The sequence below is a fragment of the Vicugna pacos genome, chromosome 23 (genome assembly GCF_048564905.1).
Source record: "Vicugna pacos chromosome 23, VicPac4, whole genome shotgun sequence".
Taxonomy (NCBI): domain Eukaryota; kingdom Metazoa; phylum Chordata; class Mammalia; order Artiodactyla; family Camelidae; genus Vicugna; species Vicugna pacos.
This window is the reverse complement of record NC_133009.1, coordinates 38,632,030-38,658,636: the sequence shown is the minus strand read 5'-3', so window position 1 is coordinate 38,658,636 and position 26,607 is coordinate 38,632,030. Positions and strand designations below refer to the sequence as shown.

Genomic DNA, 26,607 nt, shown 5'->3' with positions numbered 1-26,607 from the left:
AATAAGTAGAACTTAAATGCTTCACTGAGTCATTTGCTTAAGTCTTATGCGGCCATTTGAACTAGATAATTTGATACCTAGTAGTTATTTGCCATTTGGAAAAATTCATTTACTCTTTTGACTTTCCTTTGAAGTGATTTTTCTAGTTTCTCCGGTAAACTGTAAGAAAAGAACCATCATGTAAAATGCTGAACATACTGTTTTGTTGCTACAGGCCTCGGCATTCATTGAGCAGCCTTGCTGCAGTGGTTAAGGAGATCGAGGAGATCCCGGCGTACCTGCCCAGCGGCGTGGCTCTGAGAGACTCGGTGCAGAGAGCCAGAGACTGGCTGCAGGAGGTAGAGGCGCTGCAGGTCGGTTCACAGAGTGTGGCTCAGAGCAGCCATGTAAACCCTGGTGAGGGGAGCAGGCCGAGGGTTAGCCGGATGACTCATTTTCTTTAGGCTTATGTAGCTGCCCTTACCCACACCACCTGTTGTCCTGACCTGTCTGCTCAAATATTTAAAGCTTAGATAATTCAGCCAGCTTTTTCTGGGAGCTTGGGAGCCTCCCATCACAAACTTGAGGATTGAAGAAAAAGAGTTAAAAATGAAGTTGTGGGAGAAACGTAGTTTCTACTCTTTGATGAGAGGGCTGTCTCTTGTTGGCTTGTCAACTGCTTGGAGTTTGGAGAGTCTCAGATCCATTGAGTCTCAATGTATAATTACAGGGCCAAACTTAGCCCCAAGGCCTGGGGTGTTACTAAGTGGGGACTTAAAAGTGCTTCCCCGTTCTACAAAAGAAGTGAAACTCAGGAAGTTCTAAAGTAATTATCCAAAGTTATCAGCAGTAAGTATCTGTGGCCCTGTGTCAGATGTTATGCTTACTGACTTACTATAAGTTAAAGTAGAAAATTAAATTCACTTGTAGCATTATTAAGATACAGGCAGAATATATTCTATGTTTTCCCCAATTTTTAGTTGGATAACTTCCTTTGAAAAGTGGTTAATGGAGGTGTCTTCCTTTTTCTCTCTAATTATCATAAACCAACAGGTCTTAAGGGCCTAATGAGAAAAAAGATCTTTGAATTTTTTAATGGGCTAGGTTTTTGTGGTTGGTTGTTTATATATTATCTCATTTACTCCTCACAGCAATCCCAAAAGTAGGTATTATTATTTTTTTAATCAACTGTACTTCAATTAAAAAGCAAACAAACAATGCATTTAAAATACGGGCAAAAGAACTGAATAGACATTTTTCCAAAAGAGGGAATACTGATGGCCAACAGGAACATGAAAAGTTGCTCAACATCACTAATACCAGGAAAATGCAAATCAAAATCATAATGAGACACCGTCTCACACCTGTCAGAATGGCCAGCATCAAAAAGAACACAAATAACAAATGTTGGCAAGAATGTGGAGAAAAGGGAACCCTTGTACACTGTTGGTGGGAATGCAAATTGGTGCAGCCACCATGGAAAACAACATGGAGGTTTCTCAAAAGCCTAAAAATAGAAGCACCATGTGACCCAGCAGTTCCACTCCTGGGTATATATCAGAGAAAAACAAAAGCATTAATTCAAAAAGATACATTCACTGTGCTATTAATAGCAGCACTATTTTCAATGGCCAAGAGGTGGGAGCATCCTGAGTGCACATCAATAGATGAATGGGTAAAAAAGATGCAGCATACATGTGCAATGGAATACAACTCACCCATAAAACAGAAGGATATTTTGCCATTTGCGGCCCTTCATTCACTTTTTTTTTTTTCACTTCAAAAACCAGAGTTTTATTACTGGCATAAACATTTCCATTGCATCAGAGACAACAAAATACCTAGAAATAAACTTAAACAGGGAGGTTACCTTTACCCTGAAAACTAAACCATTGATGAAGGAAATTGAAGATGATATAAAGAAATGGAAAGATCTTGTGTTCTTGGATTGGAAGAATCAACATTATTTAAATGGCTGTACTACCCAAAGCAATCTTCAGATCCATTGCAACCTCTGTCAAAGTGCTCATGACTTTTTTCACAGAACTCAAACAAGTAATTCTAAAATTTATATGGAACCATAAAAGACCCTGGGTTGTCAAAACAGTCTTTTGCAGGTCTTTTTTTACCCCTTTCTTCTTTTTGTTCTCTTTTCTTATGGTTTGATGACTAAAGAAGGTTCTTTAACATTTGCTGTAAAGCTGGTTTAGTGGTGCTGAAATCTTTTAGCTTTTGTTTATCTGGGAAGCTTTTGATTTCTCCCTCCAATCTGAACGAGAGCTTTGCTGGATTGACTGTTCTTGGTTGTAAGTTTTCCCCTTGCATCACTTTAAATATGTTGTGCCACTCCCTTCTGGCCTGTAGAGTTTCTGCTGAAAAATCATCTGATAACCTTATGGGAGTTCCCTTGTATGTTATTTGTTGTTTTTCCCCTGTTGCTTTTAGTATTTTCTCCTTATCCTTAGTTTTTGTCAATTTGTTGACTATGTGCCTCGGTGTGTTCCTCTTTGGGTTGATCTTGTGTGGTACTCCCTGCGCTTCCTGGACTTGGGTGACTATTTCCTTTCCCAAGTTGGGGAAGTTTTCAGTTATTATCTTTTCAAAAATTTTCTCGGTCCTTTTTCTCTCTCCTCTTTCTGGGACCCCTATAATGCGAATCTTAGTGTTCTTCATGTTGTCCCAGAGTTCTCTTAAATTATCCTCATTTCTTTTCATTCTTTTTTTTTTTTTTTCTGTTCTACAGTAGTGATTTCCACTAATCTGTCTTCTAGCTCATTGATCCATTCTTCTGCCTCATTTAGTCTATTCTTGGTTCCTTCTAGTGTGTTACTCATTTCAGTGATTTTATTGCTCAACTGTTTGGGTATTCTTTATATTTTCCAACTCTTTGCTAAAAACTTTGCTCTGTGCATCTGTTCTCCTCTTGAGTTTTCTGAACATCTTCATCACCATTACTTTAAACCCTTTCTCAGATAAATTGCCTATCTCCTCATCACTTATTTCCTCTTCTTGGATTTTATCTTGTGCCTTGTCCTGGGAGATATTCCTCTGCTGCCTTATATTGTCTATCTTTCTATTTGTATTTTAGGTAGGTTAGTTAAGTCTCTCAACCTTGGAGAGGTGGCGCTCTGTGGGAGACGTCCTACGTGTCCCAACAGTACACTCCTCTCTCGTCACCCAAGGGCCAGGGTCTAGCTGATCCCAGTGTAGGGTGTGGCCTGTGTTTGTGGATTGTTTTTTGTTGTTGTTGTTGTTGATTGTTGTTTTCTTATTTCTGGTATGTGCCCCTGGTGGATAAAGCTGGACTAGAGACTTATGTAGGCTTCCTGGCATGAAGAGTGCCTGCCCACTGCTGGCTGAAGCTTGGTCCTGGAGCTCTAGTGGGTAGGGCTGTATCCAGAGGCGTTTGTGGCTCAGGAGGTCTGTTGATGGGTGGGGCTGTATCTTGGTGTTAATGATTCAAGATACCAGCCTCCAGAAGAGCTCATGTAGATGAACACTCCCAAAGTGTCTGCCACCAGCTTTTATGTCCCCTGGGTGAGCCGCAGCTGCCCCCTACCTCCCCAGGAGACCCTCCAAAACCAGCAGGCAGATCTGGCCCAGGTTGCTATGAAATCACTGCCTTTGCGTTTGGACCTGATGCATAGGAGGTTTTGTGTCTGCTTCCCAAGAGAATGAAGTCTCTGTTTCCCCAGTCCCCTAGGGCTCCTGGGGAGCTAAGCCGCACTGGCCTTCAAAGCCAGATGTCCTTGGGCTCTTCTCCTCCCGACGCCAGAACCCTGGGCTGGGGAGCCTGACGTGAGCCTCAGAAGTCTTACTCCTGTGGGAGGGCCTTTGCGGCTTAATTACTCTTCGGCTTGTGGTTGCCCACCCCGGGGATATGGGGCCTGATTATATCCCAGGCACACCCCTCCTACCGTCCCTCTGTGATTCCCTCTTTGTTTCCAGTTGCAGAAGATCATTTTTTTTGCTACGTTCCTGTCTTCTTTTTCGGTGGTTGTTTAGCATTCAGTTGTGATTTTGTTGTAGTTGTGAGAAGAGGTGAGCTTGTGGTCCTATTACTCTGCCAGTTTGACCGGTGTGTTTTTTCTGGGCAAAGTTTTTAAAATTTTAATTTATATTGTTCTGGAGTCTCAAGTTCTGTTCTGTTGAGGCCATCGGATTCCAGGAGTACAATACCACCTGGTTTTCTGCATATCTGTGTAATTTTAAGTGGTGCTGTTTGACCAGTTGCTAATGAGAAATGCCAAACAGGACAGTTTTAGCCAGATTTTTGCAACAAAACATATGTATATCTATCCTAGTTAATAGGGAAGAGAAGATACATTGTTTTATAAGTATTGCATAATTGACGGGTGACCCCAGCCAGCCACAGAAAAAACTGAGGAAAGTGTCTCCTGCGTACGTAAACTTGTGCAGTGGGTTTTCCATGCAGACTCTTGGCAGTGGTTGTTGGAACTGTGGTGGCTGTAGTCATGGTCTTCTGCCTTCAGTCATGCGTGGTGGCAGCCAGGCGAGGTGCTCTGCAATCAGGAGAGGTGAGTGTGTGAGGTTGGAAGCGAGGACACATTGCTCCCTTCACGTGTTGAACCTGTATGTGCTACTTAGTACTGTGTTGACAACAGTGTCCAGAGCACAAAAGGCAGAGTCTGCTCCATTCCTTGACGGGATAGCGGGGCCTTTCCTTGCATCATGTATTCAAGGGCTAATTGAGAGATGAGACCAACAATAGGGAACCTCATCATGTTTAGTGGATTGTTTCTTTTAAATGTCGTCCAGTATTCTGCCTTTCACGCATCGAGTACTCTGCATGTCTCTAAGTGGAAGTATCACAGACATGGCCTGTAATCGTGAGTCACCTTTCTAGGCATCCAGCAGAACGTCTGTGCCCTTAGAGTAAATAGAAGCAGTGAAACATCAGTGTACCTTTGTTGAGTTTTCCCGTGTCCCCAGAAATGTCCCTGAGGGTTGGTTGTCCATTCCAGGACCACACGTTCGTCTGAGTGGCCATGTGGCGTCACCTCTCTTCCTGCTCTGCTGTCACGTCTCTGTTGAGAACTGTCGTCCTGTGGTTGGTTCTGCCTTCTGCCTGGTGATTTCTGTGGGGTGTTTTCTGTCTTCCTCATGTCCTGTAAACTGGACGTTAATTTCAAAGCCTTGGTGGATTTAGGTTCTACGTTTCTGAGTTGGAATACGTCAGAGTATTGGGTCCTGGGTGAGACTTTGTATGCTTCACGTGAGGAGACACGTCTGGGCGGCCTGCTCAGTGGTGCTGACATTTACTGCTGTGTTAGAGCAGCACCAGTGCTTCTCCACGTAACACTCCCGCCCCTGCCGTGCTTTCATTCTCCCAGTTCAGGTCTCGCTGTCAGCGTGTGGCCCCGACACCAGCAGCCTCGGCATTACCTGGACACTTGTTAGAAGAGCACATTCATGGACCCTTCTGTGGTGAACTGAGCCGGAAGTCTGGGGGTGGGGCCCAGGAAATTGTGTAAACAAGCTTCCCAGGTGATTCTCAATGAATAATGAAGTTCAAGAACCTCTGGGCTTTCTCAGCTCATTTTAGTTTCCTGAATAATTCATACTGAATTCCCACAATTCATTGGTGAGTGAATTGGAGTCAGATACTGTTTTGGCACTTTTATTTATCAGTACGGAAGTCCTATGAGTTACTATAAACTTTACATTTCTGTTGGGTTTTTTCCGTAGAGAGCAAAATGATAAGTTAACTGAGAAGGACATACACAGTCCGAATGAAGGGACCACAGTGTATGTCAGGTCCAAGGTTGAACCTTTGAGGCCCAGCACAAACGAGGTTCTTTCTTGTTACGTGGAATAGCGCATCACCCCACCTCCACAACCACTTGTCGGCCAGTGGGTTTTATCAGCATCTGTCTGTGAATTTAATACGTTTAACCTGGGGCAGGCCCAGTCCACATGGTGCTTTTCCCACTTAGACAGAAGTGCTCCTTTCCCCTAATCTGTCAGGTTGGAGGACGGGTGCCTGTGTTAGACACGCTGGTGGAGCTTGTAACCCGAGGCCGCTCCATCCCGGTGCATCTGAGTTCCTTACCGAGACTGGAGTCCCTCGTGGCTGAGGTCCACGTTTGGAAAGAATGTGCTGCCAGCACCTTCCTAACTGAAGACTCGAAGTTTTCTCTCCTGGAGGTAAGTCTGCAGTCAGTCCTGACGTGGTCTTCGGTCCCTCACTGGGTGAGACATGAAGTCCCTCACGTACACGTGGCATTGCCAGCTGAGCTACATGCTAGTTACTTGTTCCAGAAGAGCAGGGAGATTCTTCTGAGTTTCTAGTGAAATAACCTTTAGGTGTTTTCTGGGTGTGTTTAGGGATAGCATTCACTGTCTAAGGAAGATATTTTCCTCATTGAGGTTCCTTAGTCCATGTTGAAATTGGACGTTTAACCGTGGCCAGTCTTCACTACTTGCAGTTAGCAGGCTTGATAAATGGTTTTGTCCACCTCTCTTAAGTGCTGTGGTTGCACTCTTCGTAAGCTGATACTGGTCACACGTTATGACTGGAGTCGTTCTCTGCCACTGTTTTAGATACTGTTTGAATCTGGAATCAAAGTCTGTCTTTTGTGAGATTTCCTCCTTTTCTCCCTCCCTCCCTTCTTTCTGGCGTGGAGGGGAGTTTCTGGCTTCAGGGCAGGGTGTTGCACAGAAAATGCTAAGAAACTCACATCTTTCCCACTGCTTAGGCTTTTACTTTGGGACTTCCTAATGCTTCCTCTGAAATCTGTTTCACCAGTGGTTATGCTTTGTTCCACGTTAGGTTCTGTGTCCTCGATGTGACGTTGGCCTCTTGGGATTGAGGAAAAAGCAGAGGAAGTTAAAGGAGCCCTTGCCGAGTGGGAAAAAGAGAAGCCCCAGAGTGGAGAGCCTGAGCGACCTGGAGAGAGCCCTGACCGAGAGCAGAGAGACTGCGTCAGCGGTGCGTGCAGGCCCTTTCGTCCTCTTTTCTCTGATGGGAAGGAAGGACAGTTTCTAACCCTTTCGTGTTAACTGGGAATATTGGCACGGCCAGTAGAAGTAGAGGAATGAAAGCACTCAGTTTTACTAAGGTGACTTTGGGAAAATTGTCATTTGTAAACGTTTTGAATGGGTGGTGCGTAGAGGTGTGGAAGATTCAGGGAAGGCCTCCAAGACTCAGAAACAGTCTCCACGCCTGCGGGTTGATCCAGGATATCAAGGCTAACAGATGAGCGAACTGCAATGCCAACTTACTAGTTTACGGTAAGATAAACCTAAAAGGTTTGCTGGATAGTTTTGAGTCTGACCTGCGTTTAGTGTAAGCACTGTTGTTCAAAGATCCTGTCTTCAGGATGTTTTATGAGCACAGTATCCGCACAAACGAAGATTGCTATATGATCTGGATTTTTTTTAAAATCTTTTTGTTAAAGTGGATTATAATTGACCTATAATACTAGTTTAAGCTGTATAACACAAGACTTTATATAGCATACACCGCAGAATGATCACGAGTCTGGTTGACATCCATCATCACACATGGTTTTAATTTTTTTCTTGTGGTGAGAACTTCTAAGATCCACTTTCTTAGTAGAACTTCCAACATACAATCTAGTATTAATGACTGGAGTCACCGTGCTGTGTGTCACTTCCCCAGGGCAGACTTAATTTTATAACTGGAAGTTGTACCCTTTGACTCCCTTCACCCATCTCACCAGGCAACTACCAATCTGTTCTCTGTACCTTTGGGGTTGGTCTTCTGTTTTGTCTTTTGGATCCACGTATAAGTGAGATCATACAGTATTTTTCTTTCTCTATCTGACTTATTTCACTCAGCGTAATGCTCTCAGAGTCCAGAGTCCATCCATGATCTTGCAAATGGCAGGAATTTTCTTTTCTGTGGCTAATAATGTTCAGTTGCATATCCAGACCACATAGTCTTTATGTATTCATCCATCAGTGGGCACTTAGGTTGTTTCCATATGTCGGCTGTTGTGCATAATGCTGCATTGAATATGGGGCACAGATACCTTTTCAAGTTAGTGTTTTCATTTCCTTCGGAACAAATACGCAGAAGTGGAACTGCTAGAACCTGTGGTAGTTCTGTCTTTAGTTTTGGGGGGAACCTCCATACTGTTTTCCACAGTGGCTGCACCAGTGAATGTCCCCACAATTCAGGGGTGCCCTTTTCTCCACGTCCTCACCAGCACTTGTCATTTCTAGTCTTTTTGATGACAGCCATTCTAACAGGTATGAGGTGACATCTCATTGTGGTTTTGATCTGCATTTCCCTGATGATGAGTGATGTTGGGCACCTTTTTGTGTACCTGCTGTTTGTCTGTATGTCTTCTTTGGGAAGATGTTTATCCAGATCCTCTGCCCATTTTTAATTGTATTTTTGTTTTTGCTGTTCAGTTGTATGAGTTTTTCATCTATGTGGTGTCTTAACCCCCTGTCAAATCATGATTGTGCCAATATTATCTCCCATTCCACAGATTGTCTTTTTATTTTGTTGATGGTTGCTCCCTGTGCAGAAGCTTTTTATTTTGATAAAGTCCCATTGGGATGCTTCTAATGACATAAAGCTTTGTCTGTTCCAGAGCAGGGATATGCTTGCTCCTCAGATCGAACTAAAGGCATTCATCCTTGGTCCAGGCACCCTCTTTCCCAGTCTGTCCCTTCATAGCTGCCTGATCTCTTTTGTGATTGATGTGGGGTTGCTGTGGTTTGTTTGTGTGTTTGTTTTGACATAGGTTTTCTTTGGGCATATTTGTCCATCCCTTCAGGTTCTAATCAAGGGCAGCTTATGAGCATCGTTCTGGTGTTTTCAAGGTGCTCCTTTCCACTGTTATGTGGTTCATTTTTGTAAAGGCACTGTCTTGAGCTTTGCATGTCTCGCCTGTGAATCCCTGGTTTATGAACTCCTTTACACGGCCTGTCAGTTTCCTAGTGGAACTCTAAAAGGATGGTCGCGTGCTGCCTGTTTCTAAGCTGCAGGGAGGCACTTTGTTGTCACATAGCCCATAAATACTGCCTATATGTTGTTTTATCTATAAAAATAAGTGGATTTTTAAAATGTACCAAAGGTTTGTTAGCTGTTTTACTTACAGATCTTTTTGTTTCTTCCTCGATCCCTCATTCATACATTTTCTTCTGCAGCCCAGAGAGACAGTGGAGCATTGACCTGGCACTATGACTCAGGTTCCTCATCTGTTGAGTCCTGATGGCGGGTGGATGTGACCGTGTGGAGTGGTGTAACTGACACATTAATGTTTTAAGGAAATAGAATATTCCTTGGCAAAGGAATAGTTCCTGTTCCATGTAGCTTTTGTTTCTAGAGGAGAATGCTCAGTTTTTAAAACGTGTGCTTTCCCCCTATTTCTCTGTATTTCTCCCTCAGTGAAGTACTGGGACTCTGGTGGTCCAGCCTTTTGTTGGGGAAGATGGATTGTTCGAGGAGTAGCGGCTCACTTTGTCTAGCTAGTGATTAGAATTTGTCACCCTTAGACTCTGCTTTTACTCCATGATATGAAATGAATAAATGTGTAATGCCTAGACTGTTTTATGCAGCGAGCACTTGATCTGTTCAGGTAGAAGTCCCACTTACGGACAGCTTGTAAATACTGTTCAGAAATATGTTCAGCATCACTTCAGCTTTTTACTGTGAAGTTGATTTGTTTATGTGTGTTTTCAAGTCATTTATACAGATTAACTGAACTCAGACCTTTCCTGGGACGGGGTTCTAGTTTTAATAGAGAGGAAAGACCTTACAATGAGTATACTTGCCACTTTCTGCAGAACAGCAACTTACGTTTGTCTCTGCCCTAGTCTTACAGCATGTGTGTATGCGTGTGTGCACGTGTGTGTGTGTGCAGGAGAAGCCAGGTGAAGTGGCTGCTACTTAATTTTTTCACAATGGATCCAGTTTCATCCTTTACAATGCCTGTGTCCTGCACAGGCCTTAATGTTAAAGGTGGGAAGAGAAATAGATTCCTGTGGCTGCTTGTGACTGTCTCATCTAAATAAAGTACCTTTCTAGAAGAACACAAAAGCTAGTGGACTGAGAACAGATAGAAAACCTCAGACGTCAGTACTTGTAGAGCGGGAAGAGCCTGCACCTCTCGGGAGGGTGGGTTTTCTAGGAGATAACGTGTGCAAGGACACTGGACTTTGAAGAAGTGGAGTGTGTCAGGTTGCTCACGTTAGGTGTTCGCGGTGTGCAGGCGAAGTTCTGTCACGTGTCTGCTGTAGCTGTCAGTGCAGCCCTGTGAGGTGGGTACTGACTGTTTCACACGTGTGCTCACAAATTCAGCCACAGTGGAGTGCCTTGCCCAAGGTCACCCACACAGCCTTGGGAGGCAGAGCTGGGAATTGGATGCAGAGAGTCTGCATGTTCTCAGCCACCAGGACCCTTGAGTTTTAGGAGGAGGCTGAGTTCTCTGTGACATTGTCCTCTGTTGTCACCTTTCTAGATGGCAGCGCTCGGAGAAGCTCGCATACGAGAAATGGAAGCCCTGCAGTCTCTGAGATTCGTCAATGAAGGGAAGTTGCTGTCACCTGTGCAGGACGTGGAGCTGAAGGTCTGCCTGTGTCAGAAGGCCCCAGCTGCCCCCATGATCCAGTGTGAACTCTGCAGGGATGCTTTTCACACCAGCTGTGTGGCCGTACCCAGTATTTCACAGGGCTCCCGCATCTGGCTTTGTCCCCATTGTCGGAGGTCAGAGAAACCTCCGTTAGAGAAAATCCTGCCCCTGCTGGCCTCCCTCCAGCGCATCCGAGTTCGCCTTCCAGAGGGAGATGCACTTCGGTACATGATTGAAAGAACCGTGAGCTGGCAGCACAGAGCCCGCCAGCTGCTCTCGTCAGGGAACCTCAAATCTGTGCAGGACGGTGCAGGCTCAGGACTGCTGTGTGGCAGGTGGCAGTCCACTGCGGGGCAGGTGCCAGAGACAGGCAAGGTGAGTCTGAGCTCCCCTCCGTCACTGTCTCGGGACTCCGCTTGGCCACATGCCTCCCCCTGAGCCTGCGGCCCTGCTGGCAGTGCCATCACTGGTACCCACTCCACCTTCGAGGCTCGGCTGTACCTGCAGTGCTGCTTCAGTTTCCTCTCCTCCCTCTAGTCAGGCATTCTTTCTGTAGCGCACATTTCACCTTTTCATATATGTGTAGGGTTTTTCCATTTATGTTTATGAATCTAAAGACATCTATGTGTATTTTGATTTTTTTTTCCTTGGCTGTTTTTTTCCTGCTTCATCTCATGTACATCACTGAGTGGAGAGGGATAGTGCCTCCTTCTGTCTCCTGTTGCCTTTTGACAAAGAAAAGGTTTGGAAGTGTCTTGAGTGTGTGCTGCTTCAGAGGAGAGGCAGTCAGTTTCATACCTTTTGTGACTTTTCTGCCAAAAGTCATAATGCTCTTAGCATCACTGGGAGGCTGCAGGAAAGGCATGTGAAGGCAGGCAGGGGAGGTGCAACCAGGCAGGCAGTGCTCAGTCTTTTCTGCAGGGTGACCTGACAACCTCCAGGTCCAAGAGGGCCTCTAGCAGAGATTGCTACACCTCCCTGGTGCTGCACCAGCACAGACATGTGAATTGTAGGAGTTGAACCTTCAGCAGGTTAGAAATAAAGACAAAAAATTGGTCCCTGTCATATTTTTTCCTTGTTGTTTTGTTTGTTTCTTTCCAGCGTCTGGAGCACAGAGCCCGGTGCTCAGCGAACGCTGGGCCCGCGGCGTCACTCAGTCGGGCTGTGGCTGTCTGGGCGGCCCACACCGGAGACGCTTGTGCTGCTCACACTCGGGGTGCTAGGACTTGCCCTGTGTCGTGAAGGGAGGGCACAGCTGCTAGTTACTGCTGTCTGTGGTCAGCGGAGTATGTTTCCTGGCTCCTCTGATAAACTCAGTGGAAGCTGGGGGCGTGGATGGGAACGCCATCTGGCAGGTCCTCAGTTGGCTTACCCAGCATTTACCCAACACGATACATGTCTGTGTTGATCGGATTGTGATCTTCGTAAGGAGTCACATAGGGATTAAAAGTCCATATGACCTGTTTTCGTACAGAGATGCCTTACTTCCCAGTGTGCTCTTCACCCCTGAAGTTAGTCCAGGTGAAACCAGGAGCACGAAAGGCTTGGTGGATATGAGTGGATTTGGGCAGATCTGAGAGGCCAGGGGACAGACTTCTTTCAAAAAATCAAGCCTTTTTGCTAGCTGCTGCCTGATGAGAACCCCAGCTGCTTTCACCGGGCTGGTGGGAGTATTTTCAGTCCTGAAGATGCCTTATGTAGAATGTTTCCTTCCTCTAGGTGTCTCAGCCTCCTGGCGCCACATCCTTCTCCTTACCCGGTGACTGGGACAACAGAACCTCCTATTTACACTCTCCCTTCTCTACTGGACGGAGCTGCATCCCCCTCCATGGTCTGTACTATCATCATCCTGATGGTTGTTGTTAGTTGGAGGGCTGAACAGTCGTAAGTGACCTCGCAGTAGGCTTCTGTTGTAGATAAGCAGGTACCATAACGTAGGATGTGGGTTACTGTGTGTATATCTGCAGGGTAGGAGAGGGGCATGTTCAAAGGCTTATAAATGCAACAGAAACACAAAGGAAGGCTTTATATCCGTTACTTTCAGGGATGAGAAGGTTAATCCCATGCCAACCGATAATTAAACACCAAGCATTTTGGTCAGATGCTAAGTCATGGGTTCCTTTGTTACTTCATTACTTAGAAGACTTGAGGAGGGTCTTCGAAGACCTGCCCCCTTTCTCCTGCTTACCTGTAGATGACTGCCCCACAAGTTCTGTCGCAGTTCTGGTCCTTAGTCGCACCATCATAGGGTATGTAGTAATGGGGTTGGGGCCATGTGGTCCACTCAGAGCGCCCAGGCCCTTGGCTTTTCTGTGCTCCTATTACAGCTGTCATGGCAGAGGTTAGAATAAGGAAGTGAGAAGTAGTCCTTCCCTGGTCATCAGAGACAGAAAATCTCATCTGGGCTCTGTTAAGCTGTGGCTTTGGGCATGTGGAGTGACCCTAACTTGAACTGAATACAGTTTAAAGGGAGAGGCAGTCCCCCTGCTCATGTCCCAGGTAGGCATCCGAGTGGAACACTGTTTGTCCTCGTCACTGTGTTTGGTCTGGTCCTCAACAGGTATTAGTCCAGAGGTGAATGAACTGTTGATGGAAGCCCAGTTGCTCCAGGTATCCCTTCCTGAAATTCAGGAACTTTACCAGACATTACTTGCAAAGCCGAGCCCTGCTCAGCGAGCTGACCGAAGCTCTCCAGTTGGACCTGGCAGTGAGAAGGTGGGCGTCGGAGCTGCTGCTGGGGGCAGGGTCCGGGTGGGGGTGCTTCTAATTGTGCTTCCATCGAAATAGCTCAGGAACAAAATTACGTCTTTGATCCAGGAAAAGGTAAAGTCCTTCCACCTCACAACCCTGTTCCCATGGCTGTAAGCAAGCACTTTGGGCTCATAGCCTGGATTTTGATCCCCCTTTTTAAAGTCATTGTGCGAAAAAAATTTTTTTCTTTTTAGCAAGGTGCTTCTGATCATTTCCATGTGATAACAGCTAGATGCAGGATTATTTTTCTTCTATAAGAAAATACTGTAGAGGTGAAAATGTAATTACAGCTGGAAGGCCTTTGGGGTAAAGCCTTCATCACTGGAGTCAGCGCTTAATAAGCACTTTACTCTCCTGACAAGACAGTGGCTGTGAGGACAGGTGTCTAGGCCAAGGGTGCCTGTGTTGAGTGCTGACAGACTTGAAGGGGTGGCTCTATAAGGTCCTTTTTTTTTTTAGCAGTGTAAGGGTCTTCCCCTTAGTGAACTAACTGGCCTGTGGCATTTCAGGCCCCTGAGAGGATGGTCAGCCAGGTAGGGAGAGCCCCACTGCAGAGCGTAAGGGCGGGCCCTGCCCTTGAGGATTCACTGTTTGCTGTGACCCCAAGGAGTGTAGCGCCAGTATCAGTTGTGTTCAGTTAGTGCTCCTTCCTCCTCTAGGGGGCAGGCACGTCCTTAGGGAAGGAAGTGTTGGCCTGGTTCCTTAGCAGCCTTCGGGTCAAAGGACAGATGTGAACACCTAGACTGAGCGCAGAGGTCACTTACTCGGGGTTTAGCGAGAAGAGGGCTATAGGCATCTCACCGTCTCCCGGGACTGCTTGGCTGATTTGAAACTAAGCACTTCAGGGACGTTTCTGTTTCTCAGTGTTACTCTGATACATGTTGTCCTGTGGGACGCAGAGGGAGGTGTGATGGGGGTGTGGCACGTGTCAGAGTTGGTGTGGGAGCACCTGGCTTCTCGTGCAGCTGGTTCTTAGCTTCACCGGTTGCAGCAGGAGGCGGATTAGGCTAAATGCAGTTTGCTGTCTTCCACCCAGAGTGACAGCTGCCGCGGGAAGCGAGACGGAGTCAGCGGTCTCGAGAGAAAACTGAAGAGACGCCTGGAAAGAGAAGGCCTCTCCAGTGAGCGGTGGGAGCGAGTCACCAAAATGAGGGCCCCCAAAAAGAAGAAAGTCAAACTGAGCCACCCCAAGGACACGAACAATTTCAAGTTAGAAAGAGAGCGTAGCTGTGAGTTAGTCCCTTCCGGCGACACTCACTCCCTGCCCTCGGACACGTCCTGCTCCGAGCAGGAGGACTCTGAGGATGAAGACGCCCTCTGCCCGGCCGTGAGCTGCCTGCAGCCGGAAGGAGATGAGGTCAGTGAGGTTTGGGCCATAGAGGACGTGCGTTCCCTTAACTCAGAAACCCTGTAAGCTACAGCTCGCCCGGCTGGGTCTCTCCTGCTTACGCCTCGAGCCGATCTGAGTGGATTGCTCCCCTCCCCTACTGGTGTCTCTGCTCTCACGTCGCTCCTGGTCTCCTCCCTTTTCTTGAAGAAACTTTCACTCTTCCCTTTCTCCTTTTCCTGCTCCTCCAGCTTTCACCGCCCGGCGCTAAGAAGGTGGGAGGGACGCTGCTGTCGCGCCCTTTGCTTACTGGTCACAGGGCTGCGCGGCCTTAGCCCAGAGCAGCCGCCGCTTGAAGAACGGCTTTGACTCACTTGTTCTGGCTGCTGTGCCAGAGGTCCCTGCGGTGGGGCAGTGGCCTGCCCAGTGTTGGGCCCGTTCTTCCCCTGAAAACCCCGTCTCCCTGCTCTCTGTAACCAGGTGGACTGGGTCCAGTGTGATGGCAGCTGCAGTCGGTGGTTCCATCAGGTCTGTGTTGGTGTCTCTCCCGAGACGGCCGAGAAGGAGGACTACGTGTGCGCGCGCTGCGCTGCGACGGACGCACCAGGCCGGAGATAAAACACAAACCGCTTAGTGTAATGCAGGCCTCCAGCCAGAGGATCTCCAGCCTCAGCAGAGCTGCAGGACTGGCCTTCTAGCCAGCCTGCACATGGTGCTATTTCTATTCCTTACGGGATCATTTTTCCAGAACTCTTTGAAAAAAAGAAAAAACGACTAAAAAAATTTTTGACACTTTTTGTATTTTTTTCCTGAAGAGCTGTTTGTGGTTATTGAGGTTTGAAACGCTGACTGTTTTTTGCAGGGGTTTCCACCCATTTGGAAGGATTGGAGCTTGCACCTTTTCATGTACAGCATTAAAATCTTACCTCTTTCTGGGATTTACCGGCTTAAGAGTCCAACTCGGTTTCAGTGCCCAGAAGGGCACCAGAAATTCCAGTAAATCCTCATTTGAGGAGTTTCTCTCTTGTTTACTCTGTTACCATATTGGGGAGCTTAAGTTTTTCACTTTTGGGGTTTTTGTTTGTTTCTTTTCTTTAGCCACCTTTCTTTTTCCTGGTAGACTAGGTTTATTTATCTAAGCAATAACTTCCATGTTGGTTTCAGTGGCTGGAATTAAAACAAAACAAAACAAACTTCCGAACAGTGTGTTGGTGCTTTAGCATTTGGCCGATGTGCAGAATGCAAACGTCTGGTTTCTAGTGTCACTGGTGAACTGGTGATGTAGAAAAGAGACTGCTCTGTAAGTACCTGCCACAGCTGTATTTTGCTTTCTCCCTGCCCCTCCCCTCCTCTCCTCTCTACTATTTTTTTGGTAGCTTGTGTCAGATGTTGCAATTTATATTGTGGAATAAATCCTTGGTCCTAAGAGAACACTAAATGCTGGTTATTTAGAGCCATTACCTACAGCTGCTTCTGCCTCTCCCCCTTGTGGGCTTTGCAGAGCTGGAGGGGGTTGCTTGCTTCTGCCTCTGCCCCACCAGACTACAGTAGCACCGGATGGTAGCCTGCAGACATTAGGGGGTTCTTTTGTATCCTGCTCTGTTCGGCGGGCCATAAGCCTCCAGTCCCCACTAACAAAGGCCCCCTTTCCTCCTGTCTTCAAGGAGTAGAACCTGTCTTTAAAGCCATGCTGTATTTAAATAAGCTTTCTCAGAATGTTGGCAAATCATTCCAATCCTCAGATCAGTTCTCCATGTGGAAGTGATGTCTTTATTATATTTGAATTGACAGGGAAGCCTGGTTTAGGGTTAAGATGTCAGAAGGAAATGCAAGGGAAACGCACCCTCGCAGAGGAGAGAGGGCTGGGAGAGTGTGGTTGAGGGAGCACTTGTGAACCCCCAGGTCCTGCCTCCCTGACCGTCGCTGCTGTGACTGGGCATGCAGCCCTTGGCCTTTCCCTCCTTTTCTTTTACAAGCCTCTGTTCTGCAGTGGAGAAGACGTTCTGGTGAACAGACTCTTGCTTGTTTGCTCCTATCCTGTTGCTAACACCTGTTTTCCCTACATTCTATAGCCATAAACCCGAAGATGGGTAGAAAGTGGGTCTTTAATAAAACAGCAAAAACAGCAGTTTGTGATGTGGCGGAGATTTAAATGTACTAGCCCCTTTTATGCAATTCAAATAATTAAACCTCTTTAAGAACAACTCCAAATTGTCTGCAGTTTTCCCACAGTTGTTGTGCTGTTTCTCCTTGTCTGAGGGGCTCCGGGGGCCGGCAGAGAAGAAGATTGTCCAGAACGTGCTCTGGAGTAACAGCTGTTCGGCCTTTTCTAAGTGTCTGGAGTCTTAGTGCCCTTACCTGGGGCAGGATGCTGACTGTCCCAATTCCACGGAGAAGATGCGCTTACAGGAGACACTGCTTCTGGATGAAGCCTTTGCCTGTAGAGAGCTCCCGCCCATCTGGGCGCTCCCCCCACCCCACCAGCTTCTCCTCCTCACCTGTAGGTGGGACAGTCCCTGCCAGTAGCGGCGTTGGTGCCATAGATTCTCTCCCTGTCTGGGGGAGGGGGAGGCAGGAGTGTGTGCATTTAAACCACGCCTTCCCCAGGTGAGAACCACTGATCTTTTCACGCACCATGATACTGGAGTTAAGAGTGTCAGTTGCCAACAGCTGTCCTAACAGTCAATGGCAAAGCTGCGTGGCGCCTCCAGATCTCCGGCAGCCTCCCTCCTGCCTGCCCGCCAACACGACATGAGCACACAGGCTGCCCGGGTGACGCCTTCTGTTACGGACCCCGAATGACTGCAGAGTGGGCGTACTATCCAGAAACCATGCTTACCGTGTGCTGGCTGTGAAGCTGGCCTGTATCCTAGAGAGGCTTCAGAAGTTGGGGAAAGAAGGTAAAGCATGCAAACAGACTTTTCCATCGCGGGGGTCCTTCAGCTCCGTGAGTGAGGTGGAGGGAAGAAAGTCTGTGCTAGGTCAGCACCTGAGCCAGAAGGGTCGGGGTTGGAGGCATCGAGTGCCCCGCCTCACCTCAGCGCCCGAGGTTCTGTTTTACCTCCCCAATAAGGCTGGGGGCTTTCCCATCTAGTGTGAGGGGCTTGCCTGCTGGTAATCTCTGTCTTGGAGGAAGTGTGGGGTCTGGACAAGCGATAGGGTAGGTTGGCTTCGTCACCACTTCATTTCAGCAGCACGAAGCAGGGACTCCTCCTCTCAGAGGCTTCATGCCAGAGATGCCCCCTGGGGTGGTGGCGGTCAGCGGAAGCTGCTTCGTTCTGCCGTGCAGGGTTTTAGCAAAAAGAAGTAGAGGTGTTGATGAAATGTGAGGTTTCTTTCGGCAGAAGTGTGTGCAATGCACTTAATTTGTCATCACACCCACCATAGAAAGGAACATGACCTTTGGGGAACTGGGCAGGGATAAGCCTGTGAGCAGAGAGGGTGCCTCCCTGCAGAGGGTGAAACCTGGCTTCTCTACCTCTGGTTGAACTTGGAAGGCTCTTTTGCCACGGGCTTCTGCCTCTCCTCGGTCTCACTATGCTTTTGGTGGATATTCCACTAAGACCCACTTCTGGTTTGGATCAGGCCTGGTTGGTGTTTAGTGCTCCTGGCTGTTTTCTGGGCTGGGTCCTGCCTGGGCTTCCTGCTGCCTAACACAGACTGGTGTGGCTTATAGGTGCTGTGCACCTGAAACAGGAGACGGAATTGGATGGCAGGTAATTTAAGTCAAAGCGCATTGTCATGCAGTACTAACTGTGCTAGTCCGTGCTGGACATCAGTCGGCCTGTGCCAGAATGGTCTTTCCTCGGCGTGAAGATGCAGAGAACACAGTTCCCTTCTGCTGGACGCTGCCTGTTGGGAGGAAGAGCTGAGGAGAAGGATAAAGAGCCCAGTCGGTGCCTTAATTCGAGTGCTAGGGCGACGGCCTCCACTGTCTGCCCTCTCTCCAGTCCCTTGCGTGTGGCTCCTTTAAGCCCCTCAACTTCTCTGAGAGGTTGCACGTGTAACTTGGCATACAAGACCTTGTATAAAGTAGTACCGGTGTAAATCCATTTTCAGAGTGTACTGAATCAGTCTGTAAAGTACTCATTTCACTTCTTCCAAATTGATGTGAACATTTTCATATTTCAGGATTGCTTACGTAGGGTGCATCTTCCCTCATCAGTTAGGATGGAACAAAGTTGGTGACCCAGCTCCCGGTCCTGTTCGGGGCTGATTGTACAAGGAAAAAGGGGGCAATGCGGCAGTATTTTCAGGGTGAGCTGACGCGTGGTGATGGAGGGACGGGATCATGAGGTTGTTGGAGCTGGTGCAGGTGAGTGGAGGCCAAAGGACTGGTCTGGGTTTCCCCTGAATTGGGGACATAGAGAAATTAAAAATGGCCTTTCTCAGGGGACAGAGTTGTTTCCTAGGTTGAAAATAAATGCCCAAGACACCCTCACCCCACAAGGAAAGGTGGCTCCTGGCAAGCTCACCTCGCTAGGAGTTGAGGGGAGTTGGTTTCAAGCACTGACTCCCGTCTGCCGTGACCCTGGCGGGGACAAGCACAGAGGGAAGCCCTTCTTCATGCGGTGGGGGCAGTGGTATGACAGCTTCTCAAACAGTCAGCTGACAGATGGAACAGACACGTTTCCTGTCACCTGAATTGTATGTACATTCACTTAAGAAACTGAAATTGAGAAAAACCCAGAGTTTCGCCTATACCTAACTTAACAGCAACTTTTATAGGCAGTGCAGTCTAGTTTTTGTAAAATCAGCTTTTCACACTCATGGGTTATGTGATAATCAAAACACAGTCATTGCAGCAGACTGATTCATACAATTGGAGCGAAGGCCACCGGGCAGTTGAGACCAGAAGAGGGCTGACTACATGCGCTCAGCAGGCCAAGACGGACAGGGCTCAGGTGACCCTACCATGGCTAATGTGGTGTCTGCTGTGTTTGAAGCCAGCTGGCCCAGCTCTTACGGGACTTTGTAAGCTCCCAGGGAGTGGCTCTGTGCCCTCTGCTCGGAGCTGTCCTGACCCAGCGGCTGGCTGTGGCCCACCTGGACTTCTGTTCTTCAGTGCAGGGAGCAGGCATCCTTGTTTCACGGCTGTGAGAGCCCAGGAGGTGGCCGGTCCGTGGAGAGTGGACTTGGGAGTCGGATGCGCCTGGTCTGGGCCTTCACCTTGTTCTGAGGGAGAGCCAGTTTCTGGGTCACTTTGCTGATTCCTGGCCTAGGGCTCCGAGGTTCTCAAAGCACTGAGCGTGTTACCTGGGGTCAGTGAGCCCACTTCATCCCTGTGTCTCTGCCCCCCACTTCCTCTTGTTCCCAGACAGTAGGGAAGAGTGATGACCTGAGCCATTTGTGCCTTTGCAGCCCTGGTTGTGAGGGGCATTTATGTTCTCTCTAGGACATGCCTTGAAATTGAGCAGTCATCTTAGCCTTGAAGTGGCCACCCCCAAGTTCCTCACTAAGTTCCCTTTTCCCCCTGGGTTTCTACAGCAGTGGTCAGTGACAAGTGTCTGACAGCTGGCCTCACTGCATGTCTCTGCGTGCCCCCTACAAGCCTAGGGTCTCGCTGAGGTCGTGAGGACGTGGGTCCCTGGCATGCTTCCTGCCCTTTTCGTTTCCATCCCCCACGCTCCCAGAAACTCTTCAAGGAGCAAGAGTGAGCAACCAGAGGGGGCTTTGTAAGGGCGAGCAGTGCCCAGAAAGCAAGACAGAGGCCACTGAGGAGGTTGAGTCCGTGCACCTGGGTCCCGGCTCTCGGTCAGCCTGCCCCCCGGTGCTGGCAGAGGCTCGCCCTGGGTGCCTTGGGCAGGAGGAGACAGATCGTGGGTTGGACAGTCTTAAGCATTTCTAGGGGTCACTGAGGCTCCAGCCCTCCCTGCACACCCCCTTCCCCGACATCAGTCTTTGGAAAATGGGAAGGGAGAGACTGGGGACAGAGGCCCTCGGTGCAGGGATTGTGGTTTAAGGGACGACCCCAGAGGAAGGCTGCCCTGGCAGTGGTCTGTGGTGCTGCCCACCCCGGCCCGGGGTGGTGGTGGAGAGACGCAGGAGCTGCTCCTTTGCTTCTCCAGATGCTTCTAGACTGAGCCGCAGGGAAGCAGCGTGGGGCTGTGGCTGGAGCGGGGCTGTTGGGGAGATTCTTGAGGCCAGACCCGGAGCCAGTGTCCTATAAACAGTCGCGCTTTCCCGTGGTGCTGACCTCTGCACAGCACCAAGCTCTCCAAAATGCCAGGTGTCATCCTGACCCTTAGAGGCTAACGTTTCCCAGGGGTGGGACGGGGGGGGGGGGGCAGTGCCTGGAGTTTTGAGGCAAAATTGTGCCCTTAATCCTTAACTTTAGAATGTGAAATAAGGAGCAGGTGGGTGTTTATCTTGCTCCACCTCTGCCAGACCCTTGAGGGAGGGCCCTCCAAGTTCCCTTAGGAGGAGGCTGTGACTCAGGCCTAGCTTCTTTTGTCCCTGCAGATGGTGGCCTCTTTTGTAGTCTGAGCTTGGCAACTACAGTTCTTCTGGTTTCTGGTGCTAGTTCCCGAATACACTGACACGCGAGACAGGCCAGCAGCAGTGTCTCCTGGGTAGCAGCAGCAGCCGGCATCTGGCTATTCCCCTGCCGGTTCCCAGAGCTGGGTCTGCACTGTGTCTCTCTCCAGCCTGCCCCCAGGTGTCAGGTGCTGGCAGCTTGGAGCCCCTTACGAAGTTCTGTTCTGATTAGGGGAGATTGGTCATGGACTTAAGTTTGGCAGCAGAGCAAACTCCTTAGCTGCTGGCTCCCAGTTCTGTGCTCTGCATGCAGTTTTATAGGTTCCAGGTGAATAGAACACGGCCGCTGGCCCTCAGGAGCTCCAAGTTCAGTGGGGATGGGACCTATGGAAAAAGACCTTTCCAGTTTCTTGCTCTTCTGGGTATCACAGCTGTGATGAGGCCAGAGAGGAGCTGCCCCTTGGATCGTGTCACCGCAGACCAGCCGTGTGGCCTGCTGAGCACGAAGGCCTGGCCCGCTTGTCTCTCCCTCCACCCACCACCCACCACCCAGATTCCCACCTAAGGCGAATCAGAGATGTTGGCCGACTGTCTGCAGGGGAAGGGGCTCCTCTGAGTGGGACCTTTGGGTTCAAACTCTGCTCGTGTAAGTGGAGAAGACACCTTCAGGGACCCCCGTTGTGGCCAGAACAAGACTGACGGGTAGGTGGGTAAGGATGAGAAACAGTAAAAGCCCTTAGTCTGTGCCGGCGCTCCGAGAGTTCAGTGCACGTTAACTTACCTGATCTGCACAACCTCCCAGTGAGGGCAGTGCTGTCACGCCACTTTGCAGAGGAGCACCTGAGTTCCGGAGGGTTAAGACCAAAGGCCATCCAGCTGGTACAGAGGAGACAGGGTTCACACCCAGCCTGGTTCCAGAGTCTGGACCCATAAAAGCAAGGTGGAAGGCCTCTGAGTACCCTTGAGCCTCATCTTTGGGATATGTGGCTCCCTAAAGCAATAAAAAATTAGTAAAAACTTCCCAATGAAGTTTCTGATGCCCTTAAAGGCTGTGGGTTTTCTCCCTCCCACCACCAGTAGGGTGTGGCTTACAGACACCTTATATTTAGAGAACTGAGTGAATGTGTTCTTTTCCTAAGCTGGTTTGGTTAATTCAGTCAAGTTGGAAATGCATTTTAGCTGCCTGATTTTTAAAGGTCCAGGTATCTACTGCCTCAGGGTATAGGCCCGTGTGCAGAAACCCTGCTCTTGGGGGGCTCCCTGGGGTGAGTGGCAGCTCACCCCACACCTCCACCTACCACTGGCAAAGTCACGTCACTTGGGACAGAGGCTAGGCACAGTCACTGAGTTCCTGCAACAGAACTATAGTGATGGGAGTGGCGATGTGTCCAGGTGGCTGGCCTGACGGTAACGGGGCCACAGCACCGGGCAGGCCTCTGAAGTCAGGGCTCTGGTAGCAGAAGACTCCCCAACACCCACCACCCAGACAAAAGGCCAACAAGCCGTGTCACTTGTAGGCTTCGCTGCACAAACCGCTGTCTTCTGTCCAGGCAGGAGGCCACACGCGAGGCAGTGCCTGAGGGGCCAGGGTCAGGCTTGGGGAATTCAGTCCTTTCTGAACCTTACCCACTCTGGTCAGGCCTAGGCTGCACGTGGGGAGTCTTGGGGACGTCACTCCACCTCTGGGGCAGACAAGACAACCATCATCAGACTTGCTGGCCTCCCGGAGCCAGAAGCAATGTCAATGTAACTTCCTGGGTGTCCAAACGGGTGGGGTACCTGGCCCTCCCCGCTTTCCCATGAAGTGAACTCACTTGTTAGGTGTCCAGGGCTGTGGGAGGTAGACAGGTTTGAACCCAGGCAGCTGGGCTCCAGAACCCAAACTAGCCAGCACCCCACTCGAGGGGCCCCTTGGAGAAGCCAGCAGGGAAGTGACCATTCTGGGCCTCCAACCCACCAGATGCGGGTGATTTTTCTAAAAATAAACCTGACCAGCTGCTCTGTGTAGATACTCTCAGTGGTCCTCATTTGCTTCTGAAGAATATCCAAACAGCCTGGTTGGCTGAGCCCATCCGCCATGGCCTTGTCCTCGCCTCTGACCCTGCACTGCCCCCCAGCCCACCACATGTGGCCCGCAGGGCTGTTTTCCTTTCCCTAAAGCTTAAGAATAGTAGCTGCCTTTTGTTGAGACTCTGCTCTGGGTTTATGAACTTACTCAGCCTTCACATCAGTGTCCCCAGGCGGGTGCTGGAGTCTCCCTCCCTCCCTCCGGACCCTCAGTGAGCCTGTCCACCGTGACCTGCTGCTGCTGTCTTCCCTGGAGGCACTGGAAGTCAATTTGTCAGGGGTGACCAGGTTGAGTCAGGGGTCCCTGTCAGGTTCCAGTAGAAGTACGCAGTTTCCAGGTGACCCTCTAAGGAGGCCACGAGCCCTTTGGGGTGTGTAGTATTGGCCTCCACACCACCAGCCTCTAGCAGGGTGCCAGACAGACAGCATCCTTGGCGGTGGGAAAGTTCTGACTGGATAAGATGCAGGTACGTGAATGAGTCTAAAGTCTAGGAGATTTTGCTCCGGATTTGCGCCCCAGGTCCAGAGGAGGATGGCAGCTGGCCCTGGGACACACAAACCAGCAATGTATCCGTCAAGGCCTCTTCCCCAGATGTCCTCCGCCCTGGCTTCTGGTGCTCACCTCACAGGGCACAGCCAGGGCAGCTCTGAGACACGACCTCGATGTATGGAGGTTTCACGGGCACGGGAACATCAAAGTGCCAGGGTTTCCTATGCAGAAAGTGTCTCAACTGTCTTGTTTTTCACCACCTCGATGGGAGATGGCTCGAAAGGAAGGGTGTCTGCCATGCGACTTCCAGCTCTGAGGGCTGCCCATCACACCCTGAACACAGCATCTCCCGCTGATTTTTAGATTCACCAGAGGGTCAGTGGAGTGTCTGGGGAAGGGGCAGGATAATCCAGGAGAACTGAGATCCCAGGCCCAGAGGGATTTCCTGGGACACAAGCCTGTGTGACTGGTGCTTTGTTGAGGAAGGAGGAAGAAGATTATAAAATTCGGTGTTTAAAATTCTTCCTTTTGACTCTGAGAACAGAGAAAAATCATTTTCACTCTCAGACAAGGTAGGGGATAGAAGAAAGTGAGAAGAGGAAGGTCTGCGATACTCACTAGATCCTGGGGTCTGAAAGAAGTCTGAGGTTGTTGGGGGTGGGCATAGCTCGTGCATGCTGGGCAGGCACGAGGTCCTGGGTTCAATCCCCAGTACCTCCATTTAAGAAAAAGTCTGAGGTTATCATCCTTGTGCCTTAATTTCTTCTACATGCCAGGTATGGTCCCAAAAACCGTAGATGCCTCCTCTCCAGCAACGAGAAATTGCAGGTAAGGAGTCCTCCCCACCCTCCCCGTTCTGTATGTAGTTTTACTGGACTCAGGTTTTAACATCGTTGCTATTGTTTTCTTCATTGTCTGGGAATAAATAATTATAGTTCACTTAATCAGCTTCCTAGAGGAGTTGGCCTTCACTGGCTATTGGGAGACCAGGGTTGATTTTTTTTTAAATTTTTGATTAAAACCTAAGATACTGTATGAGTTGCGTGATATTTAACTTTATCCGTGTTTCATTTTTTTGGCCCCATCTAATGAGTTAATATCTTCTGTATTAAAAGCATTTTTATGGGATATTTAAAAGTTAAGTGGACTTTAGTATGAAATATATGAACGTAAGTAAATTCAAAATACATGTAAGCTTGGTATGTACGAAATCAGATTAGAAGGTCACCAAGACCTAAGTGGGGGGGAGTTTTAAAACCCTTCACTCACACGCAGTAAAGCAGGTGCGCCTCAGTGGAGAGCTTCACCTCCTCTCTCCGCACTGAGGCAGACCACTCCGGAGAGTGATGGGTGTGTGTGTGTTGGGGGATACCGAAGCGTCAGGAACCGTGTGTGTGCTGGGAGGGGGAGGGACAGTAGGACCCGGGAGCTAGTGTGACGGCTGCTGGCTTCTCTGGCCCTGCTATATTTGCTCTATGACCACTTCAGGGCTTTGGAAGCTTTGTGAGGACAAAGTTGTCCCCAGAGCAGAGGGGAGACACTCCAAGTGTGAGGAGGTACAAATGCCAGTGGACCTGTGAGAGAAGATGGCCAAAATGGGGTTTAAGCTGGTCAGGGCGGGCAAGGGCGCTGGAGCTGGGGTCCCCAGGAAAGCTGGGTTGGGGAAGACGCCACTCCATTCTCCCTGCCGCCTGTTCTGGGAACAACCAGCTGTGAAACAGCAGGAAGCACTCTCAGTAGAAAGTGGCAAAGCTATATCACAAGGGGTTACAGGCTCTTTCTCCCTGGAGAGTTCTGAGTTAGGCAGCCCTCTGCCACCTTCCTGGGTTCAAATGACACCACATGGAGGCAGAGGGACTGCCTGGGTGGCCTGGCCAACCAGCGGTTCGGACACGGTGGTCTAAGAAATTGCGGGCTCATCTTTCAAAGGACAAACAGTTGAAAATTGAAGTACCTGGTAGCTGGCAGGTGGGGGTGGGGGGTGGGCATCCCTCCCGGTGGGCATCCCTCCCTCCAGCCTCTCCTTTCCCAGCTCCTGAGCCTGGAGGAGCGGGTGTAGGTCTGCTGAGCTCCTGGTCAGGTGTGTAGCCCACACCACTGGTCCTGGAGAATTAAAGGAACACAGGGCTGTAGCCAGGGACACCACCATTTTCGTTTAATGATTGACTGCAGCCTTGACTCTAAATAGCCTGGGAGGCAGGCTGCCGTTCTCTGCCCCTGGGTCCCCGGGCTCACTTAGAAGTGGAGCCAGCTGGCGACACGGGTTTGATTGGAGTGGTGGGTGGCAAGGCGGCCCAGTTGGCCTGGCTGGGTTCTGTGCCAGGAGACTGCAGCCCTGTCTCTGGCCCATGTCCTGCAGATTCATCGTCAGTGCGGGGAGCAGGAAGGAGCAGACTGAGCCCCTGGTGAAGCAGCAGGTCCTAGGATGCTCTGGCGGATGTGGGGCTGAGCTTCTCAGAGTGGTAGGGTTCCCCCCATCACAGATTCAGACTCAGCGCCTCTCTTGGTCCTCTGGCCCCTTGCCCAGGCTGCTCAGTGAGTCGGGATGACCTCAGGCCTTGGGCAGGCACAGCTTCAGTCCCAATAGGACCCCCTGGCCTTCTGTCACTTCGAGACAAGCTGGCTGGGACGGTCTCCATGTTCTACCTGGTGTCTCGGCAAAGTGGTCTGAAAAAGCACTGCTTCTCCCCCCACCCGGCCACCGGGTCTCGCTTTCTCTTTGCTTCCTCTCATTTTGCATTATTCCACCTCACTCCCTCTTCAGTGAGTGTGTATGTGTTGAGGACTAATGTCAGATGCATCCTGCTGGGAACCTTCCCAGCACCCATGGGAGAGGGGCAGGTGCTGCAGCCTCTTACAAAGTTGACTCCAAAAGGGCTCGTGAATATTCAGATTGTGCTGCCACGAATTCCTGGTGTGGTGCCCCTCCTCTGGCTGCCTTGGCA

General features: G+C 49.5%; 1 protein-coding gene across 4 annotated transcripts in view; it reads left to right on the top strand.

Annotated features, from left to right (window-relative positions):
• The window catches only part of KDM5B (lysine demethylase 5B), a 65,762-nt gene extending 48,929 nt beyond the window's left edge, over window positions 1-16,833 (top strand). For all 4 annotated transcript variants that reach the window (XM_031674778.2, XM_072948872.1, XM_072948871.1 and 1 more), the window contains exons 20-27: window positions 215-353; window positions 5,968-6,147; window positions 6,773-6,931; window positions 10,440-10,925; window positions 12,270-12,381; window positions 13,111-13,265; window positions 14,338-14,658; window positions 15,109-16,833. In XM_031674778.2, coding sequence (XP_031530638.1) covers window positions 215-353; window positions 5,968-6,147; window positions 6,773-6,931; window positions 10,440-10,925; window positions 12,270-12,381; window positions 13,111-13,265; window positions 14,338-14,658; window positions 15,109-15,246 — 1,690 coding nt within the window. In that variant the 3' untranslated portion in view covers window positions 15,247-16,833. The remainder of the gene's footprint in view (window positions 1-214; window positions 354-5,967; window positions 6,148-6,772; window positions 6,932-10,439; window positions 10,926-12,269; window positions 12,382-13,110; window positions 13,266-14,337; window positions 14,659-15,108) is intronic.
• Window positions 16,834-26,607: the final 9,774 nt, after the last annotated feature.